Source organism: Petaurus breviceps, unplaced genomic scaffold, assembly GCF_028583685.1.
Source record: "Petaurus breviceps papuanus isolate PSGF00001 unplaced genomic scaffold, PetGlider_PUasm1.0 490, whole genome shotgun sequence".
In the NCBI taxonomy this organism is placed as follows: domain Eukaryota; kingdom Metazoa; phylum Chordata; class Mammalia; order Diprotodontia; family Petauridae; genus Petaurus; species Petaurus breviceps.
The window spans coordinates 5,279,897-5,302,750 of record NW_027186352.1 but is presented as its reverse complement, the minus strand read 5'-3'; the positions used below and the strand labels follow the sequence as shown (position 1 = coordinate 5,302,750).

General features: G+C 47.1%; 1 protein-coding gene across 5 annotated transcripts in view; it reads right to left on the bottom strand.

The window, feature by feature from the left end:
* CUNH10orf143 (chromosome unknown C10orf143 homolog) overlaps positions 1 to 13,548 on the bottom strand; it is a 20,973-nt gene extending 7,425 nt beyond the window's left edge. For 2 of the 5 annotated variants that reach the window (XR_011171052.1, XM_069101696.1), the window contains exons 1-3: positions 13,392 to 13,548; positions 2,679 to 2,843; positions 2,510 to 2,572 (exon numbers count right to left, since the gene is read on the bottom strand). Coding sequence is in view for 3 of the 5 variants with exons in the window: in XM_069101696.1 (XP_068957797.1) it covers positions 2,510 to 2,572; positions 2,679 to 2,843; positions 13,392 to 13,463 (300 nt within the window). In the remaining 2 variants the exon portion in view is untranslated. Of the gene's footprint in view, positions 1,918 to 2,509; positions 2,573 to 2,678; positions 2,844 to 13,391 lie in introns of all 5 variants that reach the window. The other 3 variants (XR_011171051.1, XM_069101694.1, XM_069101697.1) reach the window with 3 other exon arrangements.
* Between the last annotated feature and the right edge of the window lie 9,306 nt (positions 13,549 to 22,854).

The window sequence follows — 22,854 nt, the reverse complement described above, 5'->3', positions numbered from 1 at the left end:
GAAGGAAGGAAGGAAGGAAGGAAGGAAGGAAGGAAGGAAGGAAGGAAAAATAGCCTTAAAGAGAGGTGTGCTTTAAGCAAGAAAGGTCAAAAAAAGACATCTTTACCTATTGAGGCAGGTTTCACACTCTTGGGGCCATTCCCTAGCTCTGGATAAGAGAGGAGATCCTAGAGTTGAAGGTAGGGCAGCACGGACCCCCCTGACCCTGTGTCAGCAATGGAGGACAAGTGTGCAGGGGCCGTATTCTGTGTCCTCAGAACATAATTCTGCTTGTCCTGTGGGGATGGGGAGCATGGAGTCTAAATCTCCTATTTTTATAAGAAACCATGCAAAGGCTTCTTCAAAGGCAGAGGTGGAGAGGGAGAGGTGGGCAAGGACTCTTTCCTTCTCGGAATCTTCTGTGCCTTGCACAGAGCAGGCACTCAATAAATGTTTGCTGGGCCGGTCACAGAAGAGCCCAGGCAGGGCCACAAGGCTCCTTCCTTCTCTTCTTGCCTCAGGACCCAGCTGAGACTGGCTGAGCTCCACCTAGAGGGAGCCGGGCCTGGTCCTTGACTCCTCTTCCAGCTCCCCCCCCACCCCACCCCCAGCTGGGAGGTGCTGCTTCTCCCTGGTGAGATTCAGACTGAGCTGATCTCCAGCTGAGAGGGCCAGCCAGGGTGACCAAGGTGGGGGTCAGAAGCAGTCAGACTTGGCAGGCCTTAGATGGAAAATCTTTTTCCTCAGGCCATTCCTTGAACTGACTTGTCCTTTTGAGGAAGCCAAAGAACACAGAACCATAATTGATTAGTATACATATATATATATACACACACACACATATATGATATGCTGACACTCCTCTGCCAACCAAAATCAGAAAGATGTCCTTTCTCTGTGGCTGGGAACTTTCATGGATGGTGTTTAAAAAACCAAACAAAAGCCTTGTTTTCTAGGTGAGAAGCGTCTGAGTCAGAGCACCCGAGTTCCACTGTAACTTTGGGCCTATCACGTCCTCGGGCCTCGGTTTCCTCATCTGCACAATGGAGCTGCCAGACTGGAGGCCCTTGGATGGTCTGCATGCCTGAGGTTAAGGCTGACTTTAACATGATAAGAAGGCATCTCCTCTTCCAACAAAGGGGAAAAGGGCATGAACCTCTTGAGGGCAGACATCTGTTCTTGCTCTCTGTAGCCACTGGCCTAAGCACAGCACGGAGTACACCACAGGAGTTTAATAAAGGGCTTCAAGAGGACCCTTCCAGCTCACTGAAGAAGCATGGACTTGCAGTGGTAGCAGCCCCTTCAGGCAAAGTGCTGCTCTGCTAGGAAGGAGGCCCCGGCCCTCACTGAGTGACTGAGTCAATTCCTGAGCCTTGGAGGGTCCCAGGAAACTCCTGAAGGCCTCGAGCCAGGAACTTCAAGGTGCTTGTGGGAGCTCCCAATAAAAATAAAATCACCAGCCTGGTCCCAAACAGACATAGCATATGTGTATATACAGGAATATATAACATACAAGTACAGGCACATATACATGTCATATACACACATGCACGATGTGTGTACACACACATGCTCTCGTGGCCATTTTAATGTTAACAACAAAGGCCTCACACACACGGGCCAGGCAGCCTCCCGTCCTACTCTGAGGCCGGGGCAGGTGGGAAGAGACGAGCTTGGAGTCGAGAGTCCCAGCGCTGAATTCCCTCTAACACACAAGAAGCCAATACAATACATGAATTCCCCTTCATGTCCTGAACATCAGTTTCTTTCTCAGACAAACGGAGGAGAAATGACAGGAACTCCCTGCCTCACCAAGTCACTTCACAGAAGGGGATGGGAAGCCCAGATCATTCCAGGCACTCTTGAACTTGAATCTCCTTGACTGAGCAAAGGGTGGGGTATTCTTCTTCCCAGCCATACCTGGGGTTCAGCTGATTTCTTTTCGGGGAGGGGGAGAGGAGAAAGGAGAAAGGCGAGTTTGGAGAGACAGAAGCAAAGAACCATGCTGGCTCCTCTGAACATACATGTCTGTGTGTGTCCCTCCATATAGGTCTGTGTATGTGTGCATACCTACACATGTGTACATATATGTAAATGTGTCCAGGTTTATACACATGTCTGTATTTTATCAGCAATTCTAGATTTACAGATTACATCACTGTAATCTTATGGAAGAAGTTTAGGTCCTTTCCTCTGTGACACTGCCTTCAGAGCTTCGTGTTTTCAGCCAGTTCTTAGAGCAGTTGAGAAAAGGGCATTTTCTCTCCCAAAATGGCTGGCTACTTTCCCACCCGCACTTTCTAGGAGACCTTCCAGATGCTTTTGCAACTTGTCTTTCTGAGCCGTAGCCAGACACCCTGGAGTTGGCGCCCAGCTCCAGAAAAGCTCCATTAATCTTCCTCCCTTTATTTACGTTCCTCATTCCTGGGAAACGTAATTGTGGTTTTTATTAACTTTGCTTTATGGATCTAATATTTAGGAACAAGCCTATCTCTGATGTCACAGCAAGGAAGTGAAGGAAGGCACTTACAGACTCGCCGGCGAGGCATCGTGAGCAAGGCTGGGTGGGACGCCTTCCATTGCTAGCAGAAATCTAGTTAACAAATCACACAGGGGAAGAATCAGAACCATAATTATTGATGCTTTTTATTAAAATATTTAAATAGATTTAACATTACCTTGGGATAATGGGTACCTACCACTGAGCTCTGTCTGCCTTGGAGATTCCCAGGCAGACCCTGCTGTGCAATGAAGCCCTTGGATTCTGATCCCCAGTCTGTAACCCAGCACGCCCGGGCCAGTTCATTTCGCCCCTGGTCACCGTCCTCCCCAGGACCAGCTTCGATGCTCCTACATAGCCGTTTCTGGAACAGACAAGCAAACCAGCTCATAAACTGGGGGCCTTTCTAACTTAATTTGCTTCCTGAAAACCCCAACAACAGCCACAGCCCCCTGTGGAGCCAGAAGACTTGGCAATGCATGGGAGGAGCTCTATCGAAACTTTATCTTTTTCAGAAACATCAACTATCAATTATACTTAATGTCATTATTCCCAGCACTGCTGGGACATTGGGTTTTATAGGACTAAAGGCGGCGCTTCCAAGAGCCTTCACAGCAGCTCTGACAAACCACTGTCATTAGATTATTGATATTGAAAACGGGCCAAAGGCATTCGTTTTGTTCAAGATGCCCCATGAGCAGCTCCCAACATTTTACTTAAATGTCAGCTTGGAGAGCAATGGACAATGAGCAAACATGAAGGATCCCTCTCCTTTGCTTCATGCAAGTCAGGGAGCAAGTGAACTGGGTTAGTCCACACAATTACTCACGTGGTACGCGCTATTGACCTTTGGGAAAGCCAGCATTTGGGGTTGGGTTTTTTTTCCCCCAGAAATCAATTAAAGATAAATGAGAAGAATTCTCTAACATTACTGGCGGGGGGAACCACGAAACCACGAATACCCTGCTATCATTGTCTGCAGGTCCTCACAGGTCATTGTGAATAAGCATAACAACAGTCACAGCTAACACACAGTGCTTTATGGAATGCAAAGGGCAGGCAGCATCCCAAGGGTGGAGGATCTGAGAATCTTCTACGTGCAAGAGACAGAGACCATGAAGGCTGGCGGAGGGCAGCCCCCTTGACTAGAGGAGCTCTGAGGGAATGCTACCTGCTTCCCAGGACAGAATCATGGACGGAAAGCTCCATCTCACTCTGTCCCTCAATCTCTGGCAGAAGTCATGGTGGTGGGAGTCTATGGGTATGGAATATTGCCTCCACTGCCAGAAACAACTGGTGTGTTAGTTTCTCTGAGCTTCTCTCCTCTCTTTAAACCTTTGCTACATGAGAGGTCTTGCTGGGTATAGAGGAGAGGAAGAAGAAGATAGACAGACAAACAGATAAGATAGAAAATTTGGAAATGAAGGTGATACAAAACATGTATCAATAAAAATAAGAGGCTGAAAAAGCTTTCACACTGGAAGAGACCTGGTGACACTAATTATGCCATTCACATCACCTCTTGATATGCCTCAGTTTCCACATATGTCAACTGAGAAGGCTAAGTTCTCTAAGTTCCTCTCCATCTGGAAATCCCCATAAGCTTCCTTTCGTTGTATTTTCTCCAGACTAAATATTATATTTCCATTCAAATGACATTTTAAAAAGTATGTGATTTTGGGGGTGGCTGGGTGGTGCGGTGAATACAGCTCTGGCCCTGGAGTCAGGAGGCCCTGAGTTCAAATCCAGACTCAGACACTTAACACTTACTAGCTGTGTGATCTTTGGCAAGTCACTTAACCCCAACTGCCCTGTCTTCCCCCCTCCAAAAAAAATTATAAATTTTTTTTTAATTTTTTAAAAAGTATATGATTTTGGTGCGTAGGCCCTATGCCAGGCAGTGAAGATCAAAGGTAAAACAAGGAGCTTACAATCCTGAAAGGAAGGGGTAGGAGGAAACCTTAACAGGCCCACTAATAACCAGGCCACATGGTCATAAAGAACCACATACACATGGGTATGAATGTAGGTAGGCATAGACTCGGAAGGAGAGGCCCAAAGCGGCTTTGAGAGACTCAGGAAGGGAGATCTCACCCATAGCTGAGGGTGGAAGAAATAAGGAAGAGTGATTTTGTAAAACCTAGAAGCTGAACTAGATTTTGAAGATTTCATTGGAAGAGATGGGGGTAATGATAACTAGCAACCAGGACAAAGACTGAGAGGCTCAAAAGTTTGAGCCGCCCAGCCAGCACATGAATGGCTCCAAAAATGTCTTTAGAGCTCTAAGGGTCCTCAGGGTCATCAAGTCCAACCACTTAATTTGTCCAATGCCAAAGCCAAGGCCCAAAGACGTTAAATGACTTCCTCCAAGTCAGACCCAATCAGGAGCATCAGAGTTGGGGCCTGAGGCCAGGTTTCCAACTCCAGAAACAGCACCCATTCCAGGACACACTTTTATCTCTGGTTGTGCTGATATAGACTCAGGCATCATTCAACTGTGTATTCACAGCAAGAGGAAATACCGGAAAGGAGTCAGTCCCACTGCTTGGCAAAAAAGGTATAATGGCAATGGAATAGAAAGAAAGTGGAAGCAAAATTGCAGGGTTATAGTTATGATTGCTATGAAAGAAAATGAACTTCAGCTAGGAAAGGGTCACTCCAACATGGCTAAGAAGGAAGACAGCAGGGACCCACTGATGCCTTGTCTGAGATTAGGTACCTGCTGCTAAGTCTCCTAGTCCAGAGCAGTTACACCCTAAAGTGCTGGTAGAGCTTGCAAATATACTTGTTGGTAATCTGTAAGGGATCCATCCTGGGAAATAGAGTCTGTTAGCGCCTGAAGCCTGACTAGCTAATATATCAGTTTCTGAAGGGAAGAGATTGCAGATTGTGAAAACCATGGATGGAGGCCTTGATGTCAACCCTGGCAAAACTGCATGAAGATGGAATTAAGAGCATGGTTCTTGGTCACTCAGGTGAGCACACGGAGCCAGCATGGGCTTCTCATTAATTATTAGTGCCAAGCTAACTTCCTTTCCTTTCCTGATAGTCACACTGTGCCTCGATTTCAGCAAGAAGTGAAAGAATCATGAGACAAGGAGGGGTGGACTGGCTGAGGAGGTGTGTTTGTAACTGGCTCTGTGACTGTGCTCAATATATGCTGATTAATGAATCAGCATCAATGTCCCCGAAGGGATGTGCATACAAGACGAATCTGTCCTTGGTCCAGATGTACTCAACATTTTTATTAATAACTTAGATGAAGACATAAAAGGCAACCTTATCAAATTTGTCAATGATACAAAGCTGAGAGAGGTAGCTGATATGTTAGATAACAGAATCAGGATCCAAAAAGACTGTGACTGGCTGGGACGATGGGGCAAATTGAAGGAGATGGGACTGAACAGGCTTAAACAAAGAATTCTATGCTTAGATTTCAAAAACAAACATTATTTCATGTGAAAAAGATGTGGGGGTTTGAGCTGACAGTGAGCTCATGATGAATCAGCAGTGTGAGGGAGCTACTAAAAATCTAAAGCAATCTAAGTAAGGCTACAGTAAAAGTACAGACCATAGAAATGGAGGATTGTACAGGTTCAGTCACCATGAGAGCTTCTGGTCAGCTGTCAGCACTAGGTTTTCTGTGGACAGCTCCAAACTGTAATGTGCCCAGAGATGGGCATCAAGACAGTCAGAAAACAAAGACACCATAGGAGGAAGGGCCGAAGGACCTGGGAAGCTTTTAATTTGGAGAAGAGACCTGCTTGGGGAGAAGGGGGAGGGGCACGACCAAAGTCTTCTGATTATCTGAAGAACAAGGGAAAGAAAGCTCAGGTGTGAGTAAGAGGTGTGAGGACAAGGAGATACGGAAGAACTTTCTAGCAACTAGGGTCCCCCAAAAAGCAGATTAGGCAGCCTGGTAACATCCTTAAACTTCTAATGATGGGAAGAGATCACACATGACAACATTAGGTGTTAGAGGAGTTCTGACCAGATTTCCACTGTCACTAGCCCAGGTTGCTCTATGGGCTCCATAGCTCTGCAGGGGGAAGGGGGGAGGATTTTGTCATAGCCTCTGAATTGGTCTTCCAACCTCTGACCTCTCCACCCTCCAAAAAGCTCCCCTAAAATAATTTAGTAACAGCTTTCACCAGTTCCCACTCCCTTACTCAACAACCTTCAGTGATTTTTAGGGACAAAATCCTGCTGCCTCAGGATTCCTTGGCCAAGCATCTGAAGCCTCTACAAGCCAGCTCTACCTCCTTTTCCAGCCCACTCTGCTTCATGCACTCAACATTCTAGCCTAGAGGTGTCAAACATCTACCACAAGACTCCCCAGGGTGACCAGAATCAAACTAAAATGCTGAACAAAAGAAATAAAAATATAATTAAGCATAGATAATGCTCATGTGAATATGGTTTAGTGGCCCCATCTCTGTTTGGGTTGGATACCTCCGCTCTCGTCCAACAGCACATTTCCCCCACCCCACCCCATCTCCTGTTTCTGTGGATCCATGCAGTCACTCGGTAATGGCAGGAATCCTACTCTCTCTTCAGGGCATGGCACTCCCACCTACTCTTCAGGCCCTGCCTTCCACAAACTTCACTCGCTCGGGTGCCACTTTTGTAATGGTATCTTGCATTTATTCTGTTTACATTTATAGGCCTATTCTGAAGAGACACCTGCACATACACTTACATATATGTGCAGGTATGCATCTCCCCAGCCCAGCTGAGGGGGCTTTCTTCTACTTCGAATGGTCCCAGACAATAGCTTGTTTTCCCTTTGGTCTCCATCACACTCTAACTCACATCATACTTGTCTACATCACGGTGACATCCTCCCAGTAGAATGTAATTGTCCAGCAGCCAAGGACTGTTTCATGTTTTCTTTTTGTAGCTCTGGTACTTTGCACGTGTGTGTGTTTGCTAAGTGAATTTAACAACAACAACTAACATACATACATACATACATACATACATACATATATATATATATACATATATATATATATATACATATATATATATATATATACACACACACACACACACACATAGTTTACTAGGTGCCTGGCATGGTGCTAAAAGCTTTACAATTATTATCTCATTTGATCCTCACAACAACCTGTGAGATAAGTGCTATTTTTATCCCCATTTTATAGATGAGGAAACTGAGGCAATCAGAAGTAAAGTGACTTGCCCAGGGTCACACAGCAGGTAGATATCTGTGCCACCTTTGATGCCCAGTGCGACCATGCCATGAGCGGATTCTCTAATTCCATACTTGCAGTGGCAGTAGCCATGACGTGGCCTGGCTTAACATTAATGGATCCTGCATTAACATTTACCTCCATGGCTGCCTGTGGTAAATAGATTACTGAGTCTCAGTTACTCTGCCAGGGATCTGCCAGCCTCCATGAAAGCAGACGAATATCTGCCACCAGAACGAGGAGACTCTTGCAGTCTATAAACCAAATGAAAATCCTGCAACTACACAAAGACCCCATTACTTAAAAATAATTGAAGAAGGTCAATAAAACAGCGACCCCACTGGAGAACAGTTCAAACAGGGAGCAGAACCGAGGAACAGAAGATATTTGCTAAGATAGAGACATTAAGATGTAAAACACGTGTCCCAGTGCCCAAATGACGGTCATCACAAAGGAGAAGAGATAGGCCTAGAGAAGTCCTGGCAAGGCAAGCCAGCCTCCAGCGGAAAACGCCATCAGGCCTTTTTTTTTTTTTGTAGGGGACTTCTCTTTATTGAAAGTGATGCTCTGTGCATGAGCTTAATGACTGAAATACAGCCAAGGGAGGGAGAGACTGAAAAAATGCCTTAACACTTTATTGGAAATTTCATTCAAAGCATTGGTTTCCATTCTAATGAGAGAGTCAACACTCAAATTCCCCCCAGGAGTGTTGTCACCAGAGCAAACCCTAGCAGGACTCAATGAGAATGTGGGCTCTGGCACCACGAGAAAAGCCTTCTCTGCGTCCGCATGCCGGCTTTCAGCGGATGGAGAGGCTCCAAAATGGGAAAGGCTCTGGAATCACAAGGAAGCCACAGTAGAAGCACTCACTATTTTCCACCGGAATAAAGGAATGGAGCATTCTGATCAATTAAGCCTTCCAGAAACTGGAGCATTAACGATCCTAAATTGGACCTGCAATTCTCTAAGATTTAAACACAAACCTACTTCATCACAAAATACAGGGAAACAGCTGACTATGTGAATTTGCAGACATTTCAGGACTTTTCAAGACCACAGGCATATTATAACAAACATAATTTTGTACTGTTATCCTATGAAATCCTCTTCTATTGCCTTCCTGAAGTCTGAAGAGGCCAGAGCTTCCTAAAGGTGATGTGAGCTGCACATAAGCTCCAGTGGGTCCTACAAAGCTGAGAGGGCTCCAGGTAAGGCACAGAGATTCACTTCAAGCAGGAGCCTGGTTAAATTCCAAGAGGCTCATCACCAGAAGGCCAGCCCCAGGGGAGCCACCCATGATACAGACAAAAATACAAAATGGTTCTCAGGTCCATCTGCCACAAGGGTGTGGGGGGGAAGGAATGGGACCAGAGGGTGCTTTGAGTTAAGGGATTTGGGGGGAGAGGTGGCAGGGTGGGACAAATTTACAAGAGGGCATGGTCAAGAACAAGTCATCTTGTCCACAGTGAAAAAGCTACAGCCATTGGCAAATGCTTTGCTAAAAGTTTAGTGAATTCTATGTATAGCATTTTTCTGACCTACTTGCATAGCAATCCTGTCAAAAAAGGAAGTGAGATTAGTTTGACATAACCTATACTTAATGAAGTCACACTGCTTCCTTACAATCACTGCTTCCCTTTCCAAATTCTCACAAACCAACCCTCTGAAAATGTATGTTAAAGAATGACTCCTGGGGAAGAGATGAGAAAAAAAACTGCACCCCTCTCCCCCCATTGGCAGAGGTAGAAGACTATGGGTATGGACCACTGGGCACACTGTTGGACTCAGTATGCTGAATGATCTTACTGTGCCAAATGGACCCCTCCATGGGTCTCAAAAATGCAGCCAAACTGACTCAGTGATATGGGTGCTTCTGAAGACAAGGCCTTCTATATCCTTCACAAGACAATTTATTCACAAGGTCATTAAGTTTAAGCAACGATGGGTCTCACAGCTTAGCAGGCAATCTGTTCTTTGCTTTCCTTCCCTACCTTTCCCTTTCCTTTCTCCCTTCTCTTGCTCCCATGCTTTCTTTTCTTCTTTTCCCATCTTTCCCTTTCCTCTCTCTCTCTCTCTCTCTCTCTCTCTCTCTCTCTCTCTCTCTCTCCATTTCTTCCCTCCTTCCTTCCCTGTACCTGGGCAATAAGTCCTTATGAAAATGCCAGATTATCACAGTTGAAGAAGTTTCTTCACTGTCATTCCAGATCCAATCTGAAAGAAACTCTTCCTTTTAAAGGATGTCATTTTCTGGTGGCTCTGGACTTTGAGTGGGTAGGAAGAAAGGGAAAATGCCTGCCACTTCTCTTGGTGGATGGACAGCTGTCAGGCTCTGCTAATTAGGTGACAGGAAGAAGGAAGTCAACACAGTTCAAACAAGGTCAGAAGGGCTGACCAACACTCTCAAAACTCAGTGGTTTCAGGCAGCAGCAAGATGTTTAAGAGCTGCTGAAATAGTGGAGATGCCACGGTGTATTGGTGCTTACTGTGCTTATTTTTAGACACAATCTTATAGCTAAAAAATTCCAACTCTGTCTGAGCCAGAAAAGTGTGATGAAAGTTGGAATACTTACTTCCCTCGCTGTCAAGATTCCAACTTTCAGCATTATGCCAAAAGGAATCCACTTCAAAGACCATGAGAGTCTGGCCTCTGCCAGGGTGGCACACAGGCCAAGTCACCTAGCTTTCCTGAAACTCACTGTACACATCTATAAAGTGTGTATGTTAGTATTTCCCTACTTTTCAAAGGTTATGGTGGGAGGAGGAAGGGGGATTGTTTTTCAAACTTTGGGAACCTAGAAAAAGGTAAGTTATTCAAGAGTTGTTCCCCGACAGATAAACAGTCAAAGGACATCAACAGGCAGTTTTCAAAGGAAGACTTCATGCTATCAACAACATGTAAAAGAAAGCTGAGTCAGTAATGATTAGAGAAAGGCACATTACAGCAACTCAGACATTCTTCCTTATACCCATCGAACTGACAAAGATGACAAAATGGGAACATTCCAATTGTTGGAGAGACTAGAGAAAAGGTACATGTGGCTGCACACACGGCCAGGGGGCACTGTGAACTTAGTCTAGATGTTCTGGAAAGTAGCTTGGAACGATGCCTCCACAGTTGCTAAACCATGCATATCTGGCAACCCAGTTATGCAACTCCTAGACGCACACCCCAAAAAGGTCAGTGAAAGAGGAAAAGGACCCTAATGTACAGAAATTTTAGGACAGCCTTTTTTATGGTACCAAAGAATTCAAAACTAAGGGAGGAAGGTGTCTATTGAAGAATGGCTGGACAAATTTTAATAAATGATGAGAGAGTTTCTGAGAAATCTGGGAAGACTGACATGGTCTGATAAGAGTATAACGAGCGGAATCATTTATCTGAGAACAACATTATAAAAAAAGCAAATTTAAAAGGCTTGAGGCCTCTGACCAAGACAGCTCCAGAGGAATGATGATGAAGCAGGGTCCCTACCTTTTTATGGAGGGGACTGATTCAAGATGCAGAACAAAGCACACATTTTCAGACAACTATGTGGGAAGGTATTTTTTTGGCTATTTTTCTTTGTTTTAGGAGCTTTCTTTTTCTTTTCCAGTAGAAGATGCATGGGTGGAAATGTGAAGAGGAAGAAGGAAAGTGAAGCAAAACAAAAAAAAAAAAAAAAAAAGGAAAAGAAAGAAAGTTGGTTCACTGAGGCCCTTTTTTAGAAATTCCGGAAAGAGAACTGAAGGAAGGCCCAAATTCCTGCCCATTGAAGCAGGAATGAGTAAATAAATCAGTTATCAACCCAGTTCTGAAATTCTAATCTTTTCCATGAGATTAGCAAGAAAAACATTGCCAAATTTTTTCCTGAAATCTAGGAAAATGGGATGGAGTGTAAGGGAAAGGGAGCACCGGGCTGAGCGCTGATCCCAGCTCAGTCACCCCTCATCCCACTCTGGTGACCCTGAGCATGACTTCATTGCCTCTTCATTGCTTCTTCTGCTGTGGATCTAGGGGGTCAGATAAGATGACTTAATCCTGTCCCTTCCAGCTCTAAATCTACTTAGATTTGTCATTTCTATGTCCACAGCATCCCTCACGCTGGTTCCCTTCTCTCCACTCTCGAGGCCACCACCTGAGGGCAGATCCTCAGCACCCAGCACCTGGACTATCTATTTTAATAGCTTCCTAATGAGGCTTCCTTTCTCTCCCTAATCTGATCCCTTCTCCAGATTTTAGCAAAAGGAATTTTCTTTCAGGGAGATCCTGACCATGTCACACATACTCTCTCTCTCTCTCTCTCTGTCTCTCTCTCTCTCTCTGTCTCTCTCTCTCTCTCTCTCTCTCTCCATGAATTCTAGTGGCATTTAAAGCTCTGCAGGACCAGGCCCCTTTGCAATCTTATTACATATTATTCCCCTCTATGAACTCAGTGGTCTGGCCATACTGACCTACTTCCTGTTCCTCACACTTGACATTCCATCTGCCATCTCCACACTTTTGTACTGGCAGTGCCCCAGCCTGGAATGCCCTCCCTCGTCACAACTGCCCAGGAGTCCCCGTTATCCTCCAAGATTCGGATAAGATGTCTTTCCTGGTCCTGCTAGCGGCCAGTGCCTTCCCTTCTGAAGTGCTAGGTCCTGTTTAGTGTGAATGATCCACCCCCTAAAACGGTATTCAAATTTGTATTATTCCAAGTTATAGTTTGTAAAATATGCCCAATGGAGCTCCGGCAGAGCGCACTTCCAAGGTGACTTTCTCTGTCCTGACCAGGATTCAGTTTCCCCCTCCATCTACTCTGCATGTATCTTGTGTGTCGATCGACTCCCTCGGAAAATGTAAAACAGTATCCCCTAATAGCAGGGCATACATAGCCTAGGATGTTTTCAGGAACAAGGTAACTAAGCGCAGCGAGGGCAGGAATGGTCCGATGGGGCGGAGTGTTTCCTAGACTCAGCCCACAGCGATACACTTTGGATACTTTCTTGCAATGTGAAGCTTGATACTTTCTTGTTCCTGGGCGACAATAACGACCTGGAGACCGGCGGCGGCCCGGCTCACGGGGCAGGGAGCTGGGCCCGGCCGGGTCTCGCGGCCTGGGCCGGGTCTCTGGCCTGTCCGTGCTGAGCCGGGCCCCGCCGGGCGCTGTCTGGCCCCCCGCCCCGCCCCGGGGGGGCCGCGGGACGCTCCTTCTGGGCTGGCCACGAGGGGCCGGAGCCTGCCCTCGAGGAGCCCAGGCGTGGAGGAGCGAGGCCAGGCCCGGCAGGCGCCGCCTGCGGCCTCCAATGCCGGGCAGGTTAAAGGCCCCTCCCCGGGTGTCTTCGGGTCCGCGCCTGCTCCTCCTTTCACCTTTGACCCCTCCTCCATAGCGGGGACCCCACGCCCCTCACAGCTCCTGGGGTTTCCTCGGCTGGGGGTTGGGGTGGATGGCCCGAGCCTGGGGGAGGGTCACTGATGACCGGAAACGCTAGGAGTTGCTTCCGACCACGGCCCAGCTCCAAAGGCCGGCCCATGTGCAGGAAGGCCGGCCCATGTCCGGAGAGGCCGGCCAAGCCCCACTCACAGCATAGAGGAAGGAGGAGAAAGGGGAGGGAGCCCCGGACCGAACCCAGCCCCGCCGGCCCCCGGCGGCCAGAGGGGAAAGGCCGAACTTCGGACGGCCCCCAGAGGCTCCGGGACCCCCGAGCCCGCCCCAGCCCCGGGCCCCACCGCGCCTCACCGCGTCCCCGCGACCGCCCCACTCCTCTTCCGCAGGCCGCCGCCTCAGGCCAGACTGTGCGCCCCGCTCCATGCACTCCGGGCCGAGCCCGCGGGTCCTGAGCGCGGTCCCCTCCTGGCCCTGCCCTCCATTCCTTCTGGACACGCCCCCTCGCCCCGCCCCCGAGGCTCCTCCCACACGGCTGCGCGTGCCCCCTCCAGGCCCCACCCCCACGTGCCAGAGGCGGGGTCAGCGCCAACCCGGGGTCCAATGGGGGAGGGGGAGGCTGGATCCCAGTCACTTCCTTGCCTCCTGTCGAGAGCCTCCTTGGGGGCTGCTGGGAGGGGCGGGGACCTGACCCCACCCAGCCGGGCACATGGCTGTGCTGGGTTTGAAGGCTGGCACCTGCTACCTGGGTCACCTTCTGGGCTGCTCAGCGCGCCTGGGAATCTCCAGGGACCCAGCAGGAAAGCCACCTTGTCCGGCCAGGTCACCTGGGGCGGGTCCCTCCCTCTCCCCTCAAATAGGGGGAGTTGGGACGGATGCCCTTGAGCCTTGAAGGACTTTTCCCCATCCCCACGCGCGCCTTGCTTCTGCGAAGCTTCCCAGACACTTTCCTAGTGTTCCCCCCCACCCCCACCCCCAACCCGGCCCAGAAAAGGTTTAGTAAGTGACTTGACTTCCTGCTGGAACTCCCAGGGGTTGGGAAAGTCCAACAAGCCCCTCCCCCTTCTCTCAGACTCACTGACTTTACATAAGTGAGAACTTTCTGTCCGTCTTCACCCTCTTCCAATCCTCTCCTTCCCCTCTTCCTCCCCATCTTCTTTCTCGTCTCCAGTGTCTTACCATCTACTACTTTTTAGGGCTGCAGAGGTGGACGGGACCTCCCGGGTGCTGAAGAAACAGCCTCAGCTACAGCGAGGGAAGAAATGACCTGGCTAAAGTCACGCAGTTGCTTTGTGGCAGAGTAGAGACTAGACCCCGGGTCCCCGGACATCCCGTCCAGCTCATTCTTCACCATACTGTATTGCTGCCCTTTTTTCCTTTTCCTAATCAGCGGCATTTAAAATATGTAGTGATACTGGATTCGCCACTGTGTGGGCAGACGTGAGGATGTGGCCCTAGAGCTTAAGCTCCTTGAGGGAAGGGCTTGTTTCCTTTCTGTCTTTGTTCCTAAATGTGCACAGGGTGTGGCATATATAGCAGGTGCGTAATGGTTGTTGAAATGAGTGGTTTGTGGACAATAGGATTGGGGGGATAATTCAACCTTGGGAGCTGCCATTTTGTAGGAACATGGGGCTAATTTGGGGAAACCAAGGGTTTGCCACTTGCCTTACTTCAGCTCTCTGTAGCATTGATAAGCCTCTGATCAAGGCTGCCCTCTGACCTGGTCGGCCTCTGCTCTGCTGTGGATGTTACACTGGCTGTGGTCTTTCTCCTTCCTTCTTATCACAGTGTGTGCATCAGCACAGGCAGCTGTGGCTATTTATCCTGGAGAAGAGATGTCTGGGTGCAGACAGAGCTAGGGTCTGCCAAAGCTAAGGAGGAAGGGGAGCAGCAAGATCTAAAGAGATAGCCTCACAAGAGCAAGTGGAATGGTGGGTTCTCTTTCTTCTCAGCAGGTGGACGGCCATAAGTCGACCAGCATTTATTAAATGCACCCACCCACCCATGCTCCCCCCTCTGAAGGAGGTATCAGCCCTGACCTCTAAGCTCAGCAGGAGGATTTCCTTACAGCTTTGGCCTGGGGAGGATTTGCTTAGCATGCCATCTGTTCCTGGGCTCTGGTCAAACAAGCAGGTCATATCCAATCTAACAGAGCTCAGAACACAGTCAGGCACTGGAAAGGCCTTCCATCTTACTAGAGTGCTCTGAGAGTCTTTAAGATGGAGTCGCCTTCTGGAGTCCTGGGTGGTTTCTTCCTCAGTACTGCACTTTAGAAATGTGTCATGTGACCATTTTGCTGCGTCACCTACTTGAGTATGGACTCAGTGTGGTGCACTGGAAAGAGCCTGTGCCCAACCCCCCCTCCCCCACTTCACAGCCACCTGTCGTTTACCTCTGTGGGGACTCAACTCCCTTGTCTGTAAAATGAGGTGGTTTCCAATGTTCTCTTCAGCTCCAGGGTCCTTGTACCCAAGGACTTCATTCAATATTATTGTCATTAGTCCACAAATAACTTAAAGCCTATAAAAATGTATTAATCTTCTACATGCTAAACCCCGTGCTAGCTACTGGGGGTGGAAAGGCACAAATCAAGTGTGCCTTTATGAAACCTTCTGCCAGAGAAAACTGCACATACACAGACAAGTCAATACAAAGCCTTTTAGAAGGAGAGTATGGATGCTTGCATGAATGGATGAATGAATGAATGACCAACCTTTATTAAGCCCAGGGTGCCAAGCACTGAGCCCCAAGCCAGCCTCTGTCCTTTAGGGGCTCAACTTCTAATGGGGCAAAGTGGGGCTGGGGCTTGGGCAGGGTGCCTGCATTGAAGAAGTTTCAGTCACAGAGCAGACGGAAAGGTCCTGGAATCTTGAGGCTGCAGTGGCCTAGCAGGGGTCAGAACATTTCTTTAATGTAATTTCCACTGATCAGACCATATATCCATTTCTGATGTGGAATGTCTGATGGTGCCAAGGCCTCGGTGATGAGCATTCTTTCCTGGGTCTTCAGTATTCTGGATAGCTATGGAGATGGAAGCTGTAGCACCTGGAGAGGCAGCTGCCATGTCATATCACCCCAGGTATTGCTGCCCTGAACCCCAGTTTGGGGTGGGTCAAGAGAGAGGACCCTGTTATTCTCTGTCTCTTGGGCTTATCTGCCCTGAAGTAGCAGGTAGGGGAATGTTGGCCTAAGGTCCTGGGTTGTCTTTTCTGGGGCCTGAGAGGAGGTTTGGGGGTATCAAGGAAGACTTTCCAGAGAAATTGTCATTCAAGCTGAAACATAAAGGAAGATCAGGATTCTAAGAGGCAGATAAGGCATGGGGCACAGCCTGTCTAAAGGAAGAGAAGCCACAGAGGACTGTCAAGTTTGGATGGAGCTATGAGGCCATTTGGATGGAACACAGTGTGGGAGGTAGAGTGGAAAGGTAAGAGAAAGCTGAAAAGGCAGTTGAGATTTCCATCCCAAAGGACCAGAAGCCAGCCTGAGGAATCTGCATTTCATCCCACAGGCACTGGGGAGCCAAGAGGAAGATGATTGTTCGGCAGTTATGTTGAGGACTGATTGTAGAGAGGAAAGACAAGAGCTGGGAAGACCAATTAGGAGGCAAGAGATGACCAGCGCCTGCTGGAGGATGATGGCCATGAATGGAGCCCAAGTCTGACGGTGCCACTCCATGACTCAAGAAGCTTCAGGGACTTCTCATTGCCCTTAGGGGAAGCCCCAGACTCTCGTCTTACTGAGCTTGCCCTCCTTGACTCTGCTCTGAACGAGTCTGGCCCACGTGCTTCTCCTTTCAATGATATTCCGCCTCACCCCCCTCACCCAGGCTGTCCCCTGGTCTTCTGGAGACACCTGGCTGGCTTCAGAAGGCCTCTCTTCAGGCATTTCCTGAGTCACAGTGCCCCTCCCTCTGGCCCTCAGACCATGCACCCTCCATGACCTCCTCTGTGCACATGTGAGGGGGATGGAAGCTTCTCGAGGGCAGGCAGTGTTCCTGTCCCTAGGGCTCAGTACAGCGTGTGCCCCGTTTGCATTTCTTTGGCCAGTGCACCTGCTGCTTCCCTCCTGGAATGGAAACTCTTGGAGAACTGGGGCTGACTCTGGTTTTTGCTTTTTTTCCTTGTTGTTTTCTTTTGTCCTTCTAATCTCCAGTAGGTGCTTAATAAATGCTTGGCGATAATTTCACGAGCACGTGGTTATGGCATGAAGAGTGGCTCTTAGAAATGAAGTAGAGGGAAGAGGAGGCAGTGGAGCACACAGGCCTTCCTCCTGACTGTGCTGGCCCACGTGGATGACTTTGTACATGACAGAAGAGCTATGATTTCATCAGCTTAGAGAATGATGAGAGTAACTTGTCTAAGACGCAGGAGCCTCATGGGGTCTCTGTATCCCCTGCTCCTTAGCTCAGTCCTGGCAAAGGGGAAGTGCTCAAGAAACGCTGATTGAATGGTGGGCCAATGGGCAGTCTAAAACCAAGAGAGACCTTAGAGACCACCTCGGAGCTGGAGCCAGAGAGGGGGTTAGGTAGATGGCCTGAGGGCACATGGCAGGGCAGGATCTGAATGCAGCTCTTTCTGAGTGCTTTCCCTTCTCTGCCAGGCTGCATCACACATTTAAGGAGTATGGCTAGGATTATTCTAATAAGGTGGAGTTTAGACTCTTCACCAGGGCCCACAGGCTGGCATGGCTGCCTCCACTCACAAGCTTCACAGGTTTGGTCCAGCAGGGTACAACCTATCACCTGCAGCATTGCAGAAGTCAGCCTTGGAAGGCACCTCAGTGCAGGGGTGTCCTGCTCAAGCGCCAGCCAGCAATACCCCCTGCAACATTTCAGCCTTTGAAGACCTCTTCTGTGCTGGCATCAAGATCATGGTTAGGACGCTTTCAGCAGCATCCATCCAACCTCTATCAGCCTCTTGGCAGCTCTCATGCCTTGTTCCTGATTCTGCCTTCTGGGACCAAGCAGAAGGCATTCCTTCCCCCTTTCCCAAGAGAGTCAAGTATTTCAAGAGAGCTTTCATGAGCTCCCGAACTCCTCTTCCTCAGGCTCTTCAGCCAGTCTTCATATGGCATGAACCATTTCTAGATAGCTTCCAGCTCACTGGCCTCTTCAATGTGGCACCAGAAGCAAACACCACACTCCAGATGTGTTCCAGATATGCTAGGGGGGAGCAGAGCATGGTGAGCCAATAACGACACCCATCCAAACTGTTTGCACTTTTGAGAATGCAGTCCAAACTTTCATTGACTACCATATCACAGGGGTTACTCATATTGAGATGAAAGTCTATTAGTGTCTCCAGAGCTTTCCATGTTTCCAGATGAGCTACTTCCGGAACTCATCTTGTGCTTGTTACAGAAATCCAAGTGTAAGACTTTTACATTTATTTCTATTCCATTTTCTCTTATTAGATTCACTCTAGCAAAGGAAGAAGTAGTGGATAGAAGACTGGGAATGAACGATAGGACTAGATTAGGAAAGTTTTGGTTGAAGAGGAAGAAAAAAATCAGGGCTTTGGTACCTTGAGATTCTTCCAGAAAACCACTCAACAAATGACTGTAATTAAGGATGGAGCCAAAGATTTGCCTAGATAAGAAGGGATCTCATCATTTCCTGGGTCTTTGCTTTCCTAGTATCTGGTACTATGCCAACACACTAAAGAAATGTAAATGCTTGTTGACTGATGGTTTGAGGCATCTTTTCCAAATTCAAGAGTCAGGCAACTACAATTAATATCATTGGTTTTGAATTTATTCTTGGCTATTAAGTGGATAGAGAAAAGGGAATAGAGTATAATTTGAACAAGCCAAAAATCCCTTCCTGTCAAAAATTATCTCCTCCATTGGTCAGTTACGATATTCCATTCCCCAAATTATAACCATTATTTGGATTTATTACACTATGTGTTGAAGACCTAAAATATATACATTACCTAGGAGGAAAGAGAGGGACCTGTCAGTCTCCTTTAGCTTTTCTTTTGAGACTATTATCAGAGTTGTTTATCAAGCTATTTAATTGTCACCTTAGAAGGAACAGAGAGCTTGGCACTGAGATGATATATGGGACTAAGAAATTTCATGAGTAAATGGAGACCGTGGGCACAGTAAAAAGTATGGAATCAATAAACTGAACATGGAACCCTAGAAAGATCTGGGCACTGTTGACCCTCTTTCCTCATGGATTTTCTTTTCTCTCCAAATTTTCCTAACACTGCTTTCTCTTGGTTCTATTGCTGTCCATCTGACCACTCATCTAATCACTGCTTAGTCTCTTTGGTAGATCGTTATCCATACTCTACCCCTAACTACAGGCATATCTCAAAGCTTTGTTCCAATGACTCTCCTCTTTTCTCTCTACTTTCTCTTTCTTGGTGATACCATTAGCTTTCTTTAGTTTAATTATAATAATCTCTATGTATGACTCTTATTTATCCAACCATTTTCTCTCTCTTGAACTCCAATCCTACATCACCAGTTGCCTTTTGGGCATTTTGAACTGAATGTTCTATATCTTAACAAGTCCAAAACAGAATTAATTCTCCCCCCCTAAAAAGTCCATTGCTTCCTGGAACTATATAAACACAATTACAAAACAAATTTCTACAAATAAAGACAAATCTAAACAGTTGGAGAGATATTAATTGCTCATGAGTAGGCTGAGTGTAATGGCAAGCAAAATAGAATTTTTGTTACTGTTTTTCTGGATTGAGGTTTAGCTAATTGAGTGCCTTAGACCCTCACCTTTGATTGTATCAAGAATCTTTGATTGGAAACTGTAAGGGTTATGAGATTTAAAGATCTTCCATGCCCTGCTGGACTTGCTGACGTAGCAGGAAGGGGTGGGGCAAGAGGAAGCAGAAGCCAAGCCAGCAGAGGCAGCTGTGGCAGTAGTGGTAGCAGCTGAGGTGGAGGCGGACGGCGAACCCCTTTTTTTGAGCCAGCCAGCATTTTTGCTAAGGACTCCTGCTGAGGTCTGCCAGGGACAGGAACTTGGGGGGGGGGGCGAGCTGCTGGGAGCGTGCTTCCTGGATGCTGAGCAGTTGCTGTGAGTGGGAAAAGGAGGACCTTTGCCTGAGGTAGCCTGTCCTGTTTTAAAGGCTTGAGAATGTGGGTGCTTACTATGTTAACTAAATGTGCCAATTTCGTAACTACTGTGATGGCTTTGACTTTCTGGTTTTGGGACTCAGTTTTCTGGTATTTTAATAAATGTTCTAGCTTTACCCCCCATGTAGAGAGCCTGGTATATTTTGTGATTAATAACCACATCAGCATATTTATAATTGCCATAGGCATTGTGAATATTACATTGTTGATACATTTGGCAATGAGGGTGGGATCACAAAATGTCAGGCCTCTATTTGAAAGCAGGGGGGCTTTAGAGGGAGAAATGGCTATCCTAGGATGGGAGGATTTGCCTTATTCCTCTCTAGCCAGAGAATGGGCACAGGGCCCTGTGAAAACTGGGAACCAAGGCTAAAAGAGGGAGAACTCAGAGATTTGGAAAGATATTTGCAAGGAATACCCATAGAACCAGGCAAAGAACTGGCAGGAGTGTGCAGGAGAGGCTGGGTCCTGCTAACAAGTTATTGTCTTATGTGTGAAAGTAGGGATAAGCTGCTGGAGGAAAGAGCTCGGATGGCTAGGATGTTGGCTGGTTTGCCTGAGGATTCTTCTGTGTCGCAGCATTCAGAAGAGCAAACTGGAGGGACTCAGGTGGTCCAGGAACAAGCTACTGTTCATGTAGCTAAAAGGAAGCAAAAACCTAGCAGAAGGAATGTGCATGCAGCTTTTGTACAGGCTGGACAGCTGCCAGGAGAATGTGTATGAGGAGAATGGAACAAGGTTAGATGAAGAGTCTTCTAATGTAGAAGTTCTCCCCATATGAGGAAGAAGCAGGAGAACCTCCAGGGCCAGAGTCCAGGGAGATAATTGAGGATTTCACTCAAAGGAGATCATTGAAATATTGAGTAGATTCACCCAAAGAATGGGGGAGTCTTTAGTGTCTTGAATAGTAAGAATCACTAATGAAGGTGCCGGAGAAATAACACTGGACAGTGAGTACTGCTTAAAATTCATAAGTATCAGTCAGAATCCTTTTGTACACCAAGCTTTCAGGGATCACCATATGTGAGGAGGCCTCACCAGAATTAATGTGTTAGCTTTGGCTTCAGAGGGATGCAGAAAGTGATATCCCACTGACTCTGTGTGGCCTGGTGGAGACAGACCCTGGTACTCACTTAGAGATTGTATGAGAAAGCTAAAGGAGAAGGTAATGAAAACTGCTATCATGGTTGGAGGTGCATATTTAAAGATCTTCCCTGCCCCTAGGCCCTTTGATAGGCTTAAGAGACTCAGAGAACCTTCCTTGATTTGAAAATATACTCTGCCCTCTAATAGGCTGCATGTGGTCACATGGAGCCTGTGGCAGGAGGCTTGGTTTTCAGGAATGCCCACACCTTGATGCTGTGTGATTGGGCAGTGGGTCAAGAGGGTGGTTACATTCTCTGACCCAGGAGAAGGCTATATAATCCCTGTTATGAGGCTTTGCTTTGGGGCTCACTTTGAGAAGTGTGATTTGTTGTGTGATTTAGCCAGATGAGACTCTGGGTAGCTGTTGGGAGCCCCCCCCAGCTTTGAAAACCCAGATATTGATGCTTTCCTCTCTGGTAACTGTGATTTGGTATGGATGTAATGGTTGGACAGTTTGGAAGCCTGTCTGCTTGATCTGTTTCTCTGTCTTGTAACTTCTGTCTATATACTCAGAAGTTTGGGGTGCTGACCTTTTTCCCCTGAACTAGGTAAACAATATATGTTTGATTGATTAAAGTAACACTGCTAACCCATTTTGGGTTGCTTTCCTTTAGAAAAGCAGATCTAAGAACCTGTGTTGGCAACCACCCTGGGAATGCTAGGGTGCTTGATGCTAAAGAAACAGTTGCCCTTAATAGGCCTACAGGAGTTTGAAGATCTTCCCTGACCTTAGGCTAAATATAATCACATGGGAACCCATGGTGGGAGGAGCTTGCAGAAAGGGTGGAACAGGAAGAAGCAGATAATAGCATGAGCAGGGATGGGAGCGAGCAGAACCAAGAGAATGTGATGTTGGTGCTCATTCTGTTGTTCTGTATTGGTTTCTCAGACAGAAAATGAATTGAAATGATAGTGCTGGTAATATGTGTAAATATTATTGCAGCCCTGTTTAGCTTTACTTTCCCAGAATCAGAAACTGTGAAGACTTTGTAGTGGAGCAGTCTCTGGGAACTGAGATATGGAACAGGAGCAGAGAGGTGCCTACATGTGAATTCAGACAAGAATTGGGAACAATCAGCCCATGGAGAAGGAGCCATGGGATTTGGAAGCCATCCTCCAGTCAAGATGAAAGAGGACTTTACTTTGGACCTCTATATTGACTGATGAGATTTGTACCTTCCTGTGACCTAGGAGTGGATGGTGTTTGTACTTTCTGCTACCCTTTAAGGATGATTGGAAACCAGCCTCAAGTCAAGATGAAAGAGGACTTTACTTGGATTCTCTGTATTGACTGAGGAGATTGTAATTTACTGTGATCTAGGGGTAGGTGGTGTTTGTATTTTCTGCTACCCCTTAAAGATTACTATAAGATATACTGAATGATATGTTTTGTTTAAGACTATGTGACCACCTTAGGAATAAGTTGTTATGCTATGTTGTTGTGAAAGTTATGCTTTAGTTTCTTGAATATTATTCTTTAGTTTATTGCTAAATGGAGAGTTCATTATACTATGCGATTAGACCCTTAAAGTTATTCACAGCAGCAGTCCTCAAGAGAGCTGTTAGT